This window comes from Gouania willdenowi, chromosome 7 (assembly GCF_900634775.1).
Source record: "Gouania willdenowi chromosome 7, fGouWil2.1, whole genome shotgun sequence".
NCBI classification, from domain to species: Eukaryota; Metazoa; Chordata; class Actinopteri; order Blenniiformes; family Gobiesocidae; genus Gouania; species Gouania willdenowi.
The window spans coordinates 10,496,289-10,516,842 of NC_041050.1; the positions used below are offsets into that span (position 1 = coordinate 10,496,289).

Below are 20,554 nucleotides of genomic sequence, written 5' to 3' on the forward strand. Positions count from 1 at the left end.
AGATATCCAAGACATTAGATAGTAGCCCATGTTTTTGGTGTCCAGTTTACATTTTGCAGGGCACAACCCAGTCTGTGGGTATACTGGTTCAGATCGATTCAGTCTGTGGGTACTGATTTAGATTGATCCAGTCTGAGATGGTGTAACTTCACTCTGCATTTTTGAATGAATATGAAGACAAAAAGGTAAATGCACATCTTCTGAGGAACAAGGACTTTAAATCCATGTGTCTAAAACGGGATTGTCCATCTTCTGACACAAAGTCGGGAGATGATTCCCTTTGCTTTTTGGTCATCTGGACCGGCTCCTATGTGTCTGCATCAATCCTGTGAGCTGGAAACAAAAACAAAGAAAGTCAAAACAGAAAAGTGAAATTTGTATGTTGATTTAAAAATGAAAAAAAAAGGCATACAATGCATTATTGACTGAACTTTACACTGTTTTGTGAGATTTTTGCCCACGAATTGAGACATTTAGTAAATCTGTCAGAAATCTGACAATCATTTTGCATTATGTCACTGGTGTGGCTAAAACATAAAAGCTGTAAGACTTTATAATGCATGATTTATTTCAATTATATGATAAATATAGTCGTTTCACACACAAGAATGTCACAATATATTTTAGAAAGTTATGAAATATGTTTTGTAATAGCATAAAGTGTTCTTCTTTGTGTGTGTATATATATATATATATATATATATATATATATATATATATATATATATACACACACATGTATATTTTGCGGGGGGGTGCATTATTTAAAAAAGGCAACTCAAATGTTCTTTGTTAAATGCTTGCATATCTTTTGCATGCATTATTTGACAATGTAATGATTTATGTTGGGCCTGTTTCAGACTTGTTGAAGATTTTGATGAACTGAAACCTATGAACTCAAACTGAAACTAAACTGAAACACCGGTGAAGACCACAGAACTAAAAAAAACTTGTCAGTATTTCATTGACGTCTGTGTGAAGAGGATGAGCAGTAAAAAAAAAAAATGCTGATTTAAATATTACTGTACAAATTTCTTTAAATTTTTTTCCAACATTGACAAAATATGTGCATCTTTGCTGCTTTCTTTTATTCATAACTTTGGCATGTCATGTGCAGAAGTCAATATACGGTTAAAGTAACACTGCATGATTTTAGCTCAAAATATATCCCGATTTTTTTTTACTCCCGATTTTCGATTAAGATTTTTTTTCCCCTTTAAAAAAGAAAAAAAAAAAAAAGACACTGGATTCAATTATTGCAAGTATTTTCTTTTAATTGAAAACGGTTTGATAAAATCACAAAAATGAATCTCTCAGCATTTTTAAAATAGAGAACCTTGCATTTAAAAAAAAAAAAAAAAACTCAGAAAATTCACATTTAAAAAGGAAGAGGCTGTAGTGGGGGTCTATCACGTTAAACATGTGTTTGAAACTTGTTTTTCAACAGTTCATAAAGAGAGACTCTTGCCGTGATTACACCTGATTAAACGGAAAAATAAATTTTCAGATTTTGACTTTTTAAAAGCCCCCCTCAATAAATAATCAGATTCCAATTTTATGTCGATTAATCTTGGAGCCTTAGGTCAAAGGAGATAGAAAATCAACATTATCGTCCAACCATGTAAATCAGAGGTGATTTAAACACTAATAGCCAATCATTAACTGGCAGTCAAGTATTCAAACAACAGAAACTAAAGTAACACTGTGACTCGTTTGCCACAGGCTTGTGTACTGCCTGTGTGTGTGTGTGTGTGTGTGTGTGTGTGTGTGTGTGTGTCTAAGGCACTCACATTGCTTTGGTATTCTGAGGGGCTCTGTGTCTCCTGACAGGACTTGATGCATGACTCCGCGGAACTGATACAGCACCTTCAGGCTCTTCTCCTCCCCGACACAGGGCTCGTAGAACCCAGGGAGGCCCGACTGGAGACACAACATAGAAACTTAAAACTGAATCATCACACAGCTAAAGTTTAAACTAACACAGAGAAGAATAAAAAAGTCCAGGTTCCACAATTGCCTTTTAATTAAATACACATTTGTAGCCAGTATATGATTTGACTGGTGGGATGGCAATGGTCATAGACTGGCAAAGCCTCTCTCTGCTATAAAATGTTCTCCCTATAAAATAAATGCAACAGTCAATGTTTGACATTCGCTCTTTCATTTAACTGCTTAATAAATCCTTTATACCTTTTTTTTTTTTTACACCAACTGGTATATCATTTTATAGCAGCTGTGCCAGACAACCTTGGGGTTGTAACATTGTTGTCTGGGGTCTTGTAATGTGAAACAGTGTTTAGCACAGTTAGTTCTTCACTTCAAACTAAGAGGACGGGGACTTTTTGTGTGGGAGGTACCAATGTTAGAGGCTCTTCTTTAGACTTCACATTTAAATACATCAATATTCAGCCTGCGTTTCTTAAGCTTTTAAGGATCCTTTAGATTTTAAAATCAGGCTTATTATTTTTTTTTCTTTCACTGAATAATAGATGTTATGAGACACTCGGCCATATATTGGTGAAGTATGGATTTCGAATCCATATACATCTAATATGAATTATTCTTATTACTACTACTTAATATTAATATATTGCCGAGAACATGTGTGACAAACTCAAGGCATTCAGAACAAAAAGACAGTCATCAACATCTCCCGCCAGATTGGTTCCCATTATAACTCACAACCTTTTCCTAAATGTCCTAAATCGAAGAACTTAAATGTATACATAAGAATATATTATCACGTCAGAATATAAAATGACTAATAATCTTAAACGGTTTCTAAGAAAAGCTGTCCCCTTTGAAGATAACGTCAAACAGAGTCCAGGGCAATAACTCCGGAAAAAATAATTGCGTGCTTCTCATTTTCAAACTCCATCAAGGTATTGATGCCCTGAAGCCACACTCCAAATTTGGTTATCCTATCTTACATAGTTTCTCAGAAAAGATGTCCCCTTTAACTTGGACGGACAGACGCACGGACGGATGGAGCTCAAACCTGCAGCATATCCCCCTTCACACTTTGTGGCGGGGGAAAATAATGACCAATCTGAGCATTAAAGGTCCCATATTATGAAAAACAAGTTTTTTCTGATCTCTACATCTATAAACTGGGCCGCCCTGAGCCCGCCAACTCCCAGTCCCAGTCCTGGATGGTCTCTGCTAGGGGTGGGAACCTCTGGGTACCTCACGATACGATACGCGATACGAAGCTCACGATAATGATTATCTCACGATAAGACGATACTGCGATTATCGATAAATTGGTCAGAAATCAATCTACAATAATTTATGACATAAGAAAAAAAAATTAAGTGAAAAAATACAATTTTTATTTTATATCTCTGAAAGACAATAAATTGAAAAAGTGTCCTATGAACAGTGACACTTCTTTAGTGCAACATTTCTGTAAATAAGTGTCAACATACCAATGTAAACAAATAAGTATCTCCAATAGTGCTTTGTGTAAACAAAAAATAGGGTCTTTCTTACCAGTGACACCATTATAGTGCAATATTCCAGTAAACAATATATTGGTTCCTTCAACAAACGGTGACAAAATTTCCGTGAAATATATATATATATATATAAAATATTGCAATATATCACCGTATCGCGATATCGTCACACTCCTAGTCTCTGCAGCCCACCCACTGGTAAAACAGCGCTCCTACAGGCTACTCAGATTCCACACCTGTCGTTACGCAACCAAAGGAGTCATTTTCATAGGTCGACCTCCTCTGAGCAGTGACAGGAGACACCCGAGAGGGGGGTGTTCATCCCTGAGGTGAAGTTTGGTGTGTCCAGTGGTGAGATATATAGCAGTAATGTTTCGCCATGTTGTCGTTCGGCGCTAGACACGCAAAGTGCTCTGTTGTTGGTTGTTAAAATCAACATAAGTGCCTATAATCTGTCCCAGCAAAAGCAAGGCTCTCCAAGTAGGCATCGACAGACGACGCTCATTAGCATTTAAAGGTGCAGGCACAGAAACAGCCTGTTCTCAACAGAGCAACCATTAGACAGCTGAAATTCAGGTCCATGGATGGGTTTGGAGCAATGCATATAGAACACAGTGTGTGACGTTGGACCTTTGACAGCTGTGTGAAATTGATAAAAACAGTATAATATGGGACCTTTAACACAGGAAAGAACAAAGGGTTTGTTGAGTAATGTGTGTTTTTCTGTCATTCTGTGTACATTTGTTTATCATGTGCATTTCTGTAGTCCTTTAGTGTATTATGTTCTGTAAAATGTATGTTCATATTGTGTACTTCTTTTGAATTTGTTCTTTGAGTCAATTTTGTGTATTTCTGTTGTTGTTTTGGTTGTCTGTAGTACTGTGGGTTTACCGAATCCTTTTCTGTAATTTTGTGAATTTTTTTGAATTTTTAGTCATTTTGTGTATTTGTCATCATTTTGTGTTATTTGGAGTTTTTTGTGTTTTTCTGTTGTCGTTTAGTTAATTGTTGTAGTCGTTTTGTGTGTTTCTGGAGTGTTTTCTGTGTTTTTCTTGTATTTTCCTGTCGTGTTGTCATTTTTTAGTATATTTTTGCTGTTTTGTGTATATTAATATAATTTTGTGCGTTTACTTTGGGGGCCGCACACAATTAGACCGTGACATAGTAGGCCCCCCGGGCTGCCAGTTGCCTACGTCATTGAAAACTTAAATTATTGTGTGAACTACCAACTAATTCAGTTATAAATATCTCAGTCCTTCCAAATATACAATTCCACAATATTTGCCTAGGCTTATAGTTTTCCATACTTAAATCACACGAGTCATTTTTTAATCTCAAAATGTTGAAAGAATGCTTCATTTTTCCAAAATCCTGCCATTTATCCCCCTGCACTAAAATTAGTGTGACATTGATCATTAATAGCAGTTTGGCAGCATGAATGTCAGAATTGAAATAAATAGGTAATGGAAGCTTTCATTATGAAAGATTTCCAAAGCATGTAGGCATCTATCAGACCAAAAGCCTTGTGGGAGGTTTTGCCTTGAATTTATTTTTAAAGAAGTCGCATAATTTACTTCTTTACAAACTTGTTTTTTTTAAAAAAATTATTATTACTTAATTATACAAAGTATCCACACAATTTGAGGACCCCAGTTTGAGACAGACTTTTAGAGGTTAAAGGTTAAATAGTGACCTCTAACTGACTCTATGCTTGTGTGTGTGTGTGTGTCTGGGTTGTATTTGATGCAGTTACCTTTGAGGCTTCAGTGAGGATGAGTTTAGAGTCTTTCACCAAACACTGCAGAGGAACCGTCACGTCGATCACCTTTGCCCTCTCGTGTCTTTTGCTGTTGTCCGTAACAAACTTTCCATACCAGGCGTTGAGGATGATGAGACCTTAGGGAAAAGAGGCAGGGAACATAATGTACACTGTTAATGCGATGCTTTATATAAAACACCTTGTGTAGAGTGTGCCCGACGACCCCTGCTACCCTGAAAAAAAAAAGCAAGCAGGGCAGGGAATGGATGGATGAACAATCTCCTTTAACTAATAAGGCCTTTTCAAAATAAAAGTGTGCTTCATCTCTTTTCCAATGACATTCAAGTGTTAGGAAAACTTCCTGTTCTATGATTTTTTTTAAACGGCTGAAAAAAAAACGACATCATCACAAACACTTCTTTTTGTAAATGAATCACACACGACCGCCTTTATTCACTTTATTCACAGCCTAAGGTACACTGGGTCAATTCCATGTGTATATAAAAAAAAAGTGCAAAGGTGAGTGCACTAACAAGATAAAAACAATTTAGATCATAATGGCTTTAGCTAATAGCAAGTAGTCCGTCACAACAGGTATGGGTATAAAGGCCTCAAATCAATACATCAAAGATCATTTGCTGGAGAGAAAAAAAAAAAAAAATGGAAAGGTTGAAAGTTTATTAACATTGTCGAAACAGTTTCACGCATTGCATTGTGGGATGTGGAGTCCCAGAGACGGATGCATAGAAGTGTTTTTACTTCTATTTATTTGTTCTTGTTTCTTCTTTTTTTGTTGTCCTGTATGTTTTTGGAGTAATTGTGTATTTTTCTGTCATTTTGTATATTTATGTTGTCATTTCATGTATTGGTGGTCATTTTGTGTATTTTTCAGGTCATTTGATGAATAATTTGTCATTTTGTGTATTTTTGTTCTTGTTTCATGTATTTTTACTGTCATGTATGTTTTTGGAGTGATTTTGTGATTTACATTTATGTTTTTACTTCAATTTATTGATCTAGAGCATGGGTGTCAAACATATTTTAGTTCAAGGGTCAAATATGGACCAGTTTTAATCCCAAGTGCACCGCAAATTTACAGACAATATCCAATCTTTACATTTTCTTGAATTTGTGAGCAATTTTTTATTCAATTTGGGAAACATTTGTGGAATAATTTTAATAAAGATGCAGGATTTTGGAAAGGATAAGGAATTCAATTTCAACAATTTGCGATTAAAACTGACTGTCATGTGATAAAAGCGTGGGAAAACTGTGCGCCCTGCAAATATTGTGGATATTTATTGAATTTGTGTATTTAGAAGGGCTGAGTCAATTACATTTTTAAATTACAATCACGTCAATTATCCATGTTCAATTACCACTCGATTACAGTGACCAGCATTTTTTCCAATTACAATTAAATTACAATAATTTTCTATCCTCAGAAAATCAATTACAATTATGTTCTCAATTACAACTAATCACAATTACTGAGCCTGAAATAAATTCCCTAATAAAAGTTAACCTTCCTCTTGTGTTAGTATCTCTTATGATAAATAATCAGTAAAATACACTAAAAACAAATATTTATCATCGAATTTCTTTCCTATCTATTGGTTACATTTTTAGACTTCCTAATCAATGAAAATATAGGTTTTAATATTTTTTGGTTTGAGAGTCTGAGCCTATTTTGTGTCAGTATACCCTTCAATTTTTTAAATGGTCAAATGTGGGAAAGCTTGATGTAAAACATATTTTAATAATCACAAACTACATATGTGTAGAACTGTAACATGGTTCCCCAGTTTTGTGTTAAATTATATTTTTTTACAGAATTTTCATGGCAACTACAATTACAAAGTCAAATATCTAAACTGAATTACAATTTGATTACGATTACGACAGCAAGAGATTTTTAGAATTACAATTTCAATTATAATAACGCCATAACTGTAATTAATTACCAATTATGCAATTACAATTATAATTGACCCCAACCCTGCTTAGTATTTTTTAAACAATGATTCATGTGTGATTCTGACTTTATCCTGCGGGCTGAATCTGATGTTCTAAAGGGCCGGATTTGGCCCCCGGGCCTTGAGTTTGACACATATCTGCCAACATTTTTTCGTCTCCAGCAGTTTTACCCGTTACTGTAAACATGTAACACTAAAATGAAACCACCTTAACCGACAGGTGTCACAATCCTATTATCAGGAGCCGAGCTCTCCGAGGTGAAGTTACACTTTCTGCTCAGAGTCTTTGTTCGTCTGCTCGTCAAAGCCGAGCGGAAAGGCTGCAATTATCACAAGACAGTGGGGTCAATAAAGATTCATCGCCTCACTGTTTAATATGATTAAACACCTTTGAAAAAGCTGTCCAATTTTATAATCCAGAGATATTATACACGTACATGTATTTAGTAGTCATCATATTCCAATTAAAAAACATCAAGTTTCCCTTTCAACTGGTGAACAATACAGTCAGAGTTCAGTTAACTGCTTCAGATTTTTATTTATTTTTTTAACAATATCTATTCAATGTGTGAGCTGGGAATTCCTGAGTGGAAGCAGTGTTTGGTTTTAAGTAGCGGTCGGAGGCATTAGCAGCGTTTCACTGCATAAAGAACCTAAAGATTCAAACCATCTGATATTTTACACTTTGTAAAACTTTATTTCAAAATCACCAGCTTAGTGAAAACGAGGTGTGGATACTTTGCAGTTTTAGTCATGAACTACGAGGGCGTATTAGGCCACATGAAAATAAACAGAAATCTGAACACTACGAGAATCAAGTCTTAATATTTTGAGAATAAAAGTGCAATTTTATGGGAATAAAGTAGTTTTTTTTAATGGGAATAAAGTTGTAATTTTATTAGATTAAAGTTGTAATATTTTGAGAATAAAATTACAACTTTATTTTCAAAATATTATGACTTTATTCTTGAAATACTAAGACTTTAATCTCATAAAATTACAATTTTATTAAGATACAACTTTATTCTCAAAATATTGCCACTTTAATCTTGAAATACTAAGACTTTAATCTCGAAATGCTAAGACTTTAATGTCAAAATATTACAATTGTAATCTTGAAATATTAAAACTTTAATCTCATAAATTGCAATTTTATTAAGATACAACTTTATTGTCATAAAATTATCTTTATTCTTGAAACATTACAACTTTAATCTTGAAATATTAAGACTTTAATCTCATAAAAGTATAATTTCATTAAGATACAAATTTATTCTCATAAAATTATAATTTTATTAAGATACAATTCATACTCATAAAATTATGTCTTTATTCTCAAAATATTGCGACTTTAATCTCATAGTGCCCAGATTTATTACATTTTTTTTAATGTGGCCCTAATATACCGTCATAATGGACAATATATCTATATCTAAAATTAGAACATTTTGTTTTTAAAAAAAAAACAAAATAATTTTTATAAAATATGCAAAAATACCTCAATAACTAATCTATGAATAGTAATAGTAGTGACATTGTTGCCAAAATGGAAATCCTTTTCTTTTTTTTTATCTTATGTGAAGGACAACCTATTGTCAATCTTTTCACCCTCTCAGCATTAAGTTTTGGGGTTGTTTTTTTTTTTTTTTTTTTTTTTTTTTAATCAAAAAGCAAAAGTGTTTTGTCCACAATTGGTTTAGAAAAGCAATAAAAGTTTTAAACATCCAAGGGAGTGATTCCTTTTTATAGCACTGTATCCACAAATTTCACCCAAAAGATATGAGAAACAGCTCTGACTTCGGGAATTAAAAAAAGTGAGCTTTTTCAACCTACTTTCCAAAGTTATTTTCATGGGGTGAGTTTGTTGTTATTCTTTTTAAATATAGGTAATCTTACCCATCTTAGATTCCTCAGCTTCGATTATCCTGCGCACCGACTCCTGCATGAGGAGAACCTTTAGAGAAGAAAAAAAGAAAAAACACAGCAGGAGACGAGCAGTGAGATATGGATTATACTAATGAATTTCACTAATACTCTGCGTCTTCTCCAAGCTTATTTTAACCTCTCATATAAGCGTCACTGGGGCGAGGCACAGTGCGGCAGCTCTTGATCAACCCCAGCGCTGCGGCTCATGATTGGCCTGTAAAATACTCACAGCAGACTCGGCCTCTTGTTTCTTCTTGGCTATATTAGAAGCTGAGCTTTCCCTTTGCTTCTCCAGGTCTCTGTTTGGGTAAAAGATAAATGAAGAAATAAAACAAGCTCATTAAGCCAGGCTACAAGAATCCAGCTCGGTGCTCCGTCCAATAACACAGTTGGCATTAAACAACCAATGTAAAGTGAGACTTTCATACTGTTCCTTCTGGGCCTGCACGTAGGGGCGAATAACGAGCCGCTGGATGGCGAGGTAGAAAACCAGTGGTCCGACTGTGGCATAAAATACAGCACTGGGAAGGAGTTGGTCAGTCAGATGGATGGGGAAGAAGTACGTCTGGCTGGCTCGGTTTAGTCTGACAACAGAGCATTGGCTTGATTATAATGTTGAAAGAGAAAAGGGAGACATTTGTCCTGAATGTTGGAACACAATGTCACAACATTAAACTAAAATGTTTCTGCACAAGCTTTTAAAACCACATTGTAGAACAGAGGTGGTCAACCTTTATCACAGCGGCCATAAAAATGTGACTGATCCAAGGGCCACAATATAAACATTCATGTCGGCATTCAGAATAATGACCAATCGGAGCATTAATACAGATTTATCTATTTTTCTGTCATTTGGTGTATTTTTGTTTTCTTATTGTATGTCATGGAGTCAAATCATGCATTTCAGTTATCATTTTGTGGTTTTTTGGAGACATTTTGTGTCGTTTGTTGTTTGATGTGTTTTTGGAGTCCTTTTGTGTATTTTTCATGTCATTTGGTGAATTATTTTAGTCATTTTGTGTATTTTTGATTGTGATTTCGTGTATTTTGTTCTTGTTTCATGTATTTTCTTATCTTGCATCTTTTTGGGGTGATTTTGTGTATTTTTCCAGTCATTGTCTGCATATTTGTTGTCGTACTGTATGTCTTGGGGTCATATTGTGCATTTTGGTTTTTGGATACATTTTGTGTCATTTGATTGTCGTTTCATGTGTTTTTGGAGACAAATTGTGTATGTATCATTTTATTGGGTGAATTATTTTATTCATTTTGTGTATTTTTGATTGTGTTTGTTATTTTGGTTGTTATCCTGTATGTTTTTGGAGAGATTGTGTGTATTTATGTTGTCGTCAATGTATCAGGAGTCATTTTGTGTAGGCTATTTGCTTTAGGGACCAGGCAAAATCAGACAGAGGGCTCACAGGCCGCCACACTTGAGGATTCCAAAGAGTTACACTGGGTTACACATTGTGGATGTTGGCTGTTTTTCAGTAAAAAAGAATGTCTTTCACTGGCTGACATTGATTCATATTAGAGCCTCGAGAACACTGAGGAAAATCCTCCTTAAACTAGAGTCACACCTACTTGATCTTGAGAGAGACACCTTGGGGTACTCCCACACTGACAGTGGCCCCTAGGACACTGTGCCGACTGATCTTCCTCTCGGCACCATACTCTATCACCGTTCCAAAAAAACCTGATCTGTAACGTCAAAGCAAAACCACTTTTACTCTTCCTGAAGAAATGCATCAGAGTTTGATCTATAACAGGCACAAAGATCCTTCAACTGAAAAAAAAGACGTTCAAGTTTAATCATATTTACATAATGAGTCCAATGTTAAACCTGACTATTAAAGTCATAAAAATGTCAAATTCGAGTATAACTCAATATTCGTCAAGCACTAATAAAATCAAAGACTTTCGACACATTTTTCCAGGCACATCTTAGTGCTTCAAATGTGGGGAGAAAGAGGCTAAAAAAAGACTGCATTAGATCTAATTTCTAAAATGTGTGGAACATAAACTTAAAGCTGCTGAAGACAAACCTTTTTTTTTTTAATCAGATAAGTCTGCAGTGGCATCATAGATCAATAAATTGAAGATCATTTGTTCAAAAAAGGATGTGAATGGTTGAAAATTCTGTGAAAAAATTTGGTAAACACTCTCTGAAAAGCTTCACTCGTTGCATTGTGGGATGTGGAGTCCTCTAGAAAGATGCAAAAAAGTGTTTTTACTTCTTCTTACTGTGATTTCTTGTGTTTGGAAGAGTTTTTGGAGCAAACAAGAAATCACAGTAAGAATGAAGTAAAAACGCTTCTTACGCATCCGTCGACAGGACTCTACATCCCACAATGCAAAGCGTGAAAGTTTTTCAACAATATCAATAGGTGATGGCAATTTCAACCTTTTACATCTTTTTTTTTCCCCCTGAGCAAATTATCTTTGAGTTATTGATCAATGAGGCCTACACTGTCTTTATCATCCCTAGCAACTTTAATGGAAAGAGAAACCCCGACAGGTACTTATCCCCCATTCTGAGGCCCATTTGGACAGGTCAAGTTGTTTTTACAATAAAAAAAAAAAAAGTAAAAGCGCAAAGAAATCTGAAGTTGACACCAAACCCACTTCTCCAACATACTTGACTGAGCCCTTGATCTTTGTTTGGTCATCATCCTGAAACTTGTACTGGTAGCTCATCATCAGAAAAGTGTGAGGAATGCCCAGCTGTAGAGACAAAGGGTGAATCGTCATTTTTGGCATCCATATATTTATATTTATATTTGTCATTCATATTTTTAGATCATAGGCGAGCTGGACGCTAACCTGCATTGCACAGGTGAAATGGCTGCTTTTTGTGTCCCTGACTATGCTGGTGTTCATGGAGGATTGGACCCCCCACTTCCACTGCAGGTAGCCCATAGTGTTTTTATCTAAGTGTCGAGCCAGCACTGTGGTGAACCCGGGACGTATACCTCGGGATGATACCTGGAGTCCGCACTGAGCTGTCATAAAGCTGCAGCAAAAGGAAAAACAGATTTGAATCAATATTGTATTGCTACGAGATCACAGGGTATTAATAAATGTTCCTGTACGCACAATCTGGATGTCAAGTTGCGGAAAATCTTCATTCCAAAAAAAGGCCCGTGAGTGTCTCCAGCTCCGAACTCTACCTGCAAGCACAGATGTGTTCACAGCTGACAGAGGAGCATGTAAATACAATGCAACGTTTCAGCAGTGGCCAGTGAGAGCAGAGCATACCTCCCCCCAACCTTTCGCTGAGGTGACTCTTCTCAAGGCCAGGTTAATGGTGCCACCTCCGGTCCCATTGTGGGTTGACAGGGAGCCGGACAAAATGGCCGTGTCTCTTGTTGTGAGAGGAGCCTGAAGGATAAGATGGGAAACAATGAGCACTCAAATGACCAGAAAATAAAACCATTTCCTGACTCACAAAAACCAGTATGGTGTAGGGGTGTGCACTGCCATGAATTTGACGATACGATTCACAATACGATATATCGGTTTTTCTTTTCTGTAATAATATAATAGAATTTCACTGATGGAGCCTTCCCAAGAGATTAATGAAGTGTCTCTAATCTAATACTAGACACTACAATAAACATCACGATATATTGCGATATCAAATAACAAATTTCACCTTTACAAGAACACAATTGTAAGAAATACAATTTATTTCACTTTTTTAAACTTGCAAAAACAAGTCAATGGTAACTAACTATAATTCAAGTATCAATATCAAAAACAAGTGGTACAGTATGTTTATCAAACTGTCAAACTTTTGCTTCTACAACAGATTCTGATTCTGTTAAATTCTCAAAGTAACCACATACATCTATAAGTGCCACGTTTACATGCTATGCATATGTTAGCGCAATGAAATGTTTTTTTCTTTATAAAAACACAATTAAAAAAATTGATTAGGAAATGTTTTGGTGAAACATTACGATATATCGCAGAATCATTTTTTTGCTTACCCATTAGTACAGTGTACATTTTAGGACATCCTCAGGTCTCAGGGTGAGGTATCAGGTACCAGGAAAACCTCTGTCATTTGTCAGACCAAACACCGTCAGATGAAACGGCTTCAGGCTTCAAAATAAAAGTCATCAGACTAAACAACACAAGCGCCTCAGGCTGTAAAACACGACATGATGTATTTTGAAGAAACCGCAAATATACACAACATCATAAATATGTGCTGCTTTGAATGCGAGGATGTTATTTTCTATTTATTTCTAAAGAACGAGATATAGCAACATTTCATTTAATTAGGCATTTATTAATCAAACAATACATTGCTATAGCCTAACTTAAAAAATATAAGAAAAAGATTGCTTTTCAACTTACTTCGTCATCTGTACTTCCGTTTTTTTCAAAATAAAACGCCATTTCGTGCCTGATGACTTTTATTATGAAGCCTGAGGCCGTTTCATTAGACAGCGATTGGTTTGACAAGTGACGCATTTCATTTGACGGAGGTTTTCCTGAGACATGCGTCCGTTTGGACTGACAAATAAGAGAGGTTTTCCTGATAGCTCACTCTGAGACCTGAGGATGTCCCTAAATGTGCACTGTACTCCTGTTACAAAGCAAAGCCTGAGGGCACACATCACCTCTATTGACTGAGATATGTGCATCTTGTTGATTTCCACATGTGGAACTCCGCCTCCCTCCATATCCTCGTATTCCTCCTCATAGTGGTCAAACAGGTCCGTTGCATCAATCCCCACACTAATCGTTCCCTGCACAGAGATCAAGAGTTTATTCTGCGCTCATCAATAATGGATAGAATGCACATTAGATACCTGCATTACAGTGGGTTCAGTCTGAGGCCCATTATGTTTCCCTGAGCATACCTTGGGGTTGGTCCTCTGCTGAAGCCTCCGCTCCTCTCGCTCGCTCTGCAGACGCTCGTACTCCTCTCGGATCTCAGTGGGGGTTCGTTTTCTCTCCACCACCTGAAGGCAGGAGATGTGACTCGAATGCTGAGTGAAGGCTGTTTTACGGCTTTCAGATAAAACATTACAACCAAAGAGACCTCACTCCTTCTAGTCTTTTATGTGTAGGTATTTATAAGTGTCAAGCTACAGGACGTCCATTTAACAAGTTAAAGATGAATGGCTTCACTTAAGTAATGCAATAATAATGATTGGACAGCTGAATTTCTTTGGTCATATTAATCTTTTTTCCAGAAGAAGTGATTTTTATGATTGTACATTTTTATTACTGTTGTAGAATTTAATCAAAACTAAACAACATTTCATCATTTAACTGCATTTTATTTACATGAACTTTGTGCTTGTTTGCATTTGGCTCTCAACTCAAAGAGAATGAGTCGGTGAGATTCAATCCAAGGCTTTTGAGCAGACTTCAGTGTTTTTTTCAATCATTGGGTCGTGACCCCACGTGGGGTTGTTCAGAATTCAAATGGGGTCGCCTGAAATGTCAAGTAACTGATAAAAATATACATATATAACTGATTAAAACTGTATTTTTTTTTTTTAAATTTGTTAAATTATTGTTCTTTTTCAAATTAAAACACCACACATTCTCGGAAAAACTGTATTCCATACTTTATCAAATATAAACCTAGTTCAAATAAAATGTAGTATAACAATATGTGAGCGCGCCGCTTTGTGTACCAATCCTGGCTACTCGTAACATAATATAAGAAACAAAATCAAAAAATAATTATAGAAGAAGAAAAAAAAAAAGTCTACATCTATGCAGGTAACCTGATTATCATGTAAAGCCTAGGTTCCCAAAGTGGGGTACGGGTACCCCCAGGGGTACGCAAATTGCCATGGGGTACGTGAATAGAAATGAAAAAAAAAAAAAACATTGATTAATGTACCCAAGTTTGTACTTTACAAGACGTATAAATCATACATTAAGTATGTAAGCACCAACAATATCCAAGCAATAAGTGACATAACAGTCCCTGCAGGATTTGATCTTTCAAATTTCTTAATTTTGTGACCAATTTTTATTTAATTTGTGTAAATTGTGTTAAATAATTGCATGTCATGGGAAAAAAGCATGGGAAAATTGCAATTCTCCAAATATTGTGGTACATACATTGAATTTGTGTATTTAAATATCTGACATATCCTAGCTGATTCATCTACAACTGAATTATTTGGTAAACTGGACAAAAATTTTGTTTTTCTTCTGTCTTTTTAACTTTCTCCTGCAAGCCAAATTTGATGCTGTAGGGCTACGTTGTATATGACATTACATTATTATGTTTTTAAGTGTGCAGGATTGGGGGTACATGGCTTCAGGTTAAATGTCTGAAGGGGTACGGGACTGTGAAAAGTTTGGGAAACACTGCTGTAAAGCAAGGGGTCAAACTCATTTCAACTCGAGCAAAATACTGACCAGTTTCATTCAGATTATACGCGGGAAAACAAGCAATTTTAATAATAATGTGTCTGAGTTTGCAATTACACGTTTAAGTGACATGTAAAGTACGTAGGCACCGACAATACCCAAGCAATAAGTGACAGATATCAGTTCCTACAGGATCTTCAGTTATATTTCCTTGATTTTGTTAAAAAAGAAAAATATCAATCGGAAACATTTTGAGGAATAATTTGAGAAAAATGGCCAGATTCTGGAAAAATGTAGAGTTTTTTTCAGCAATTTGCTTTTAAAGAATGACTACCATCATGTAATATAAGCATGGTAAACTGTGAGCCTTGATAAATATTGAAAAGTTTCATTTAAATTGTGTATTTGGAGGGGTTGAGATATCTAAAAATTAATTAGTTGGTAAAATACACCTTGATTCATGTCATTTTAACTCTTTCCTGTGGCCCGAAGTTTGATACACGTGATTTAAAGTCTATATGTGATCAAACTATCCTACATATAAATGTTTAAAGTTCACCTTTCATAAAAAATCTCTACTGCCTGGAATGCATAAAAAGAAAAAAACATTATTTATTTTATTATAGCACATATTAGTCATAGGGATGATTAGTCAGCATTTAGATGTTACGTCCTCAAAGATGATGTGTACCAAGCTTGGAAAAAGTGTAATAGGTTAAAAATGTAATGGAAATAAAACTACGTGACACCATCTCCAGATACCAGCTGTTGTTCAAATGAATGAAATGTAATGAATTTGTTTAGTATCTAGTAGCTATTCATTAAAAAAGGTGTTTTATTATCCCTTACTCACCTCCCATCCTTCAACATCCAGCCCTCTTTTTCCATAGATGTCATAGATTGCGCGGGATTGAGGGTCACTAAGAACTAAATGGACACAGAATGCAGAACGTGCATTTTATTGATAAATAAATAATAAAACAATGTGTGACAGAATTTGAATTGAAATTTACTAAATGGCGTGACATTGTCACACGCTAGAGTTTTTACCTTCGTAAGCTTCGTGGACGAGATTAAAAAGTTGTTCCGCTTGTCGTTTGAGGTCAGGATCTCTGTGTTTGTCGGGATGGTAGAGCATGCACAGTCTCCTGTAGGCCGCCTTCAGCTCATCGTTTGTAGCCTGCAGCACACCAACAACAATAATAATAAGATGAACCAGAAATCCTTGAGTTGCATCACAACAAGACTTCTCTAAATACCAAGGTGATGCTTCATTAAAAGAGAAAAAATACCCTTTTGATATTCACAATACTGCATAAATAGTTAGACTCGCAGCATTGCCTTGGCTAATGACTTAGTCCTCGTTAGGACACAGTTTGATATCTCTGCAAACACAAAACCCTTTGAAATAGGATTTGGGTTAATATGCTATTAGGCCTATTTACACATCTGTTATGTACAATTCATCTATTACAATTACAGTATTAAGTATTTATGGACAAAAAGTAAAATGGCAAATACGTGCACAGGACCACACATTTCAGTACATAATGCAGCACACGGCCTGTTCAAGGCAATAGGGAGAAATGTGTGTGGGTGGACTCATTCTTTTTGGTTTAGAACGCTTCACCACTCATTAGCTTTAAAAGACTTAAAATGAATGTTTTTTTTTTACAAATTCTGCCCTATGCTCCTTCAAGACATTTTTTCTTTTCAGAATTTTCACATCTTCAGTTAAATCCTTCCTATTAGTGTATGAGTGACTATAATGTGTAGTTAGAAATGGCTGTTTTTTGAGCTCTTTTGGCCTTTCAATTACCTCAGATCAATGTCATTGAGCAACTCACAACTCGTTTCTCCACAACTTTTTTTTTGGTCAAAAGAGCTGCCTCTCCTCCCTAAAAGAAGTGAAACTTAGTGTATTTAACACTTTATATTATATGCTGTAGTATACACACATATATATATATATATATATATATATATAGAAATTAGCTTCAGTGCTAAATCTGGCACATTTACGTACTGTTACGTCAATTAATATGCATTGTTGCTTTCAAATAAACAAATAAGAATTAGATGTATTACCCTGACCAGCTCATCTACCAACTACAGTGATGCATACTACAACCAATCACACCCAGGACATCATCTATTCTATTGTATGGTAGATCTATGGTAGAACATGTGCAGTGATGTCCAACTGATGATTTCCACCAATGTGTGTGGAGTGAAAGAATAACGCAATGTAAAACGCTTTGAGTGTCTATGAAAAGTGCTATATAAAACCCAATGCATTATTACTACTATTATTGTGTATAGGCTAAAAGCGGTTCAAACTCATACAAAGTTCCCCTTTCGCAACTTAATATCAAGCTAGTGAATGGCCTACAGTGGCATTCTCTCACTGGCACAAAGCTCAGAATTTACCCAAAAGTAAAAAAAATAAAATGACCGATCGAGTGGCAACGCTACCGTAAAATACTGAGTGTAGTACTAGTAGTATGCAAGCAGCTCATCAACAGAAGTATTTATTTTTTTAGGTAGGTAAATCCTAACTAATTCATGTTGTTTTTCCATTTTAATTGCAAATGGATGCTACAACCACTTTATTACAAATTGCTTTAAAAAGACAAATATTATCTATTAGAGCCTGAACGATTAATGAGTGCCGCCGATTAATCAGGAAGATTTTAGCGATCACTGATTAACAATCATCATTGGTCATAAATAAAACTGATGTATTGCCCTTTTTTTTGCTGTGTGAAGATTCTGTGGCTCTGAGCACTTATGAATCAGTAGTGATGATTACTACAAAATGACAACACTGGGAGGAGTGCATTAGTTCATTATTTACTAGGGACGTCCCGATACAACTTTTTCACTTCCGATACGATATTGTAGCCTTGATTGTTGGTCGATACCAATATGATTCGATATCAGCACAAATCTTACATACTTTTATTACCTATTTTGGAGAGTGGAATGTTAGAAAAGGTTTGATCAAGTGATGTCAATCAAACAGAAAACAATAGTCAGCAACAGTAGGTATGAGAAAAACTGATCAATTTATTATTAACCAACTGGTTACATAAATGTTAACCTTCAACATAATATCTACAGTATTCTACAATTGAATAAATATAACATAATATATATCAGTGATTTCAGATGCAGTCTGATGAAATCCGATATTCGTTTTCTGGCTGATATTGGACCAATATCTGCTATCAATATTGAAACAAGACACCTTTATTATTTACAGTTACATTTTACGTTTTATGTATTTATCCATGTTTACTGTGAGATTTTTTTTTAAAAAAATTTAAACATTGTATTACAGGAATACAGTTTGCACAAGTTTGCCTTTTCTTATTTATCAGTGGCTTTACTGTCCTTATTTTGACAATTTAACTAATTAAAATCCATTATTTTAATTTATAAGTGTTTTGCTTCTTTGTCTTGAATCATATTTTAGTATGACAAGAATTTGTGTTCATACAGGCTGTTATATATCCTATAAACAATGTTCTTATTTCATATATATATTTCATATATATATATATTTTTTTAAACTTAATATCGTTATCGGCCCTTAATATTCCTTATAAGTCTGGCCCTAATTTAATGGGACAGTTGCAAACCAGAATTTTTTTTTTTTTTATTGAGGTTAGAGACTTTGAACAGGACACACTCAGCTATGTATGTTTATTTCCTTTCTTCTTCTTCTTTTTTAAAGCAGCACTCTATGACATCACTGGTCCCTGTTTTTAATAACTCATTTTAGTTACATTGCTAAAGCAGTATTGGCTCAGTGGCATCAACTCTGCACTTACATCTGAAAATAACATTATAAAGCAAATAAAATAGCTGCAGCTGAGCAGAAAAGTTGACATTCATAATGTAATGTACTCGATTGAAAAAAAAAAAAAAACTGATTCCAGCACATATTTTTAGTCTAATCTCGAAAACCAAACTGTTGCACTGTGAAGTCTGAAGTTTTAGCTTTAGCTCATTAGCTTCGTTGACACATTGTGAGTCACCTCAAACTCATCTCAGCTGTCTCTAACAAGACGTTACATCAACTTTTAAGGCCATTAACACGCAAATCTCGGTTTAATGAAAGCTAATAGAAGTCACCTGTCACTGATAAAGACGTGAGCCCTTTACTTCCATTTGACAAGCCTCCACACGGCGACTCACTGTACCTTAATCAATGTCCAGGGTCACAGGATGCTAGGCGCTTAGCCGAACTAATAACTAATTATACCAACGAGCATACAACTTCAACCGAGAATAAGTCACGGAATCACGACCGCACACATCCGCACATGTAATTAATAAATGAGCAAACAGAAATCGTACCTCTCTTCTGACATTGAGCAAGGAATAGTAATCATCACTGGAAATCTCATCATCGTCCAAGGCAGACGCCATGTTTACACCCGCTCATCCCTTCTTTGTGGTTTTTAGCTCACTGACAGAACTGCCTACCGCCCCCTAGTGTCGGGCGTAAACGGAAACGAAAACAACCCCGTTTACTTCATTTTCTCAACGCTGAAAAAAATATATATATTAAAAAAAGAGGTATATATGTACATTTGTAAATTTAAACAAGCAACCATGTTCTATATCCATTTATTCTTTTAATTTGGTGGAAACCTCTCCAGCTTAGCCAGGGTGTCAGGCAGAGGAAATAAGATCCCTCTGTAACAGCAATTGCACAGTGATGCATATTTTCCCCCATAGTCAATTTAGAAATTAATCACTTACAGCCTAGGTTCCCAAAGTGGGCTATGGGTACCCCCAGGGGTACACAAATTGCCATAGGGGGTACGTGAAAAGAAAATTACATCAGGAACTAAAATATAAATGAAAGTGTCTAGAGATACGTTAAATGTAGCCATATCCCCCGGGACTATGGGTACGACCGATGACATTGACCGACCTTTTCTGGACCTTTTCAACATAAGCGTAATGTGCCTCTTTTGTTACTTTGTCAGGATGACCAGGTGGTCTAAGGAGCATGACTTAAGAATTTTTCCTTCCGCTGGCGTGGATTTGAATCTCACCTTTGACATATA

The 20,554-nt window shown here is 35.5% G+C and overlaps 1 protein-coding gene across 1 annotated transcript; it reads right to left on the reverse strand.

Annotated features, from left to right (window-relative positions):
• Nucleotides 1–231: 231 nt before the first annotated feature.
• Nucleotides 232–19,964, reverse strand: dnajc11a (DnaJ (Hsp40) homolog, subfamily C, member 11a). Its single transcript, XM_028453964.1, has 16 exons — nucleotides 19,836–19,964; nucleotides 16,521–16,650; nucleotides 16,324–16,397; nucleotides 13,994–14,095; nucleotides 13,751–13,879; nucleotides 12,378–12,500; nucleotides 12,216–12,289; nucleotides 11,943–12,132; nucleotides 11,758–11,843; nucleotides 10,704–10,820; nucleotides 9,548–9,703; nucleotides 9,349–9,418; nucleotides 9,090–9,147; nucleotides 5,212–5,354; nucleotides 1,791–1,920; nucleotides 232–333 (listed from the first exon to the last, which is right to left on the reverse strand). Exons 1-16 carry the CDS (start codon nucleotides 19,905–19,907, stop codon nucleotides 308–310), a joined length of 1,680 nt encoding a protein of 559 aa, XP_028309765.1. The 5' UTR covers nucleotides 19,908–19,964; the 3' UTR covers nucleotides 232–307.
• Between the last annotated feature and the right edge of the window lie 590 nt (nucleotides 19,965–20,554).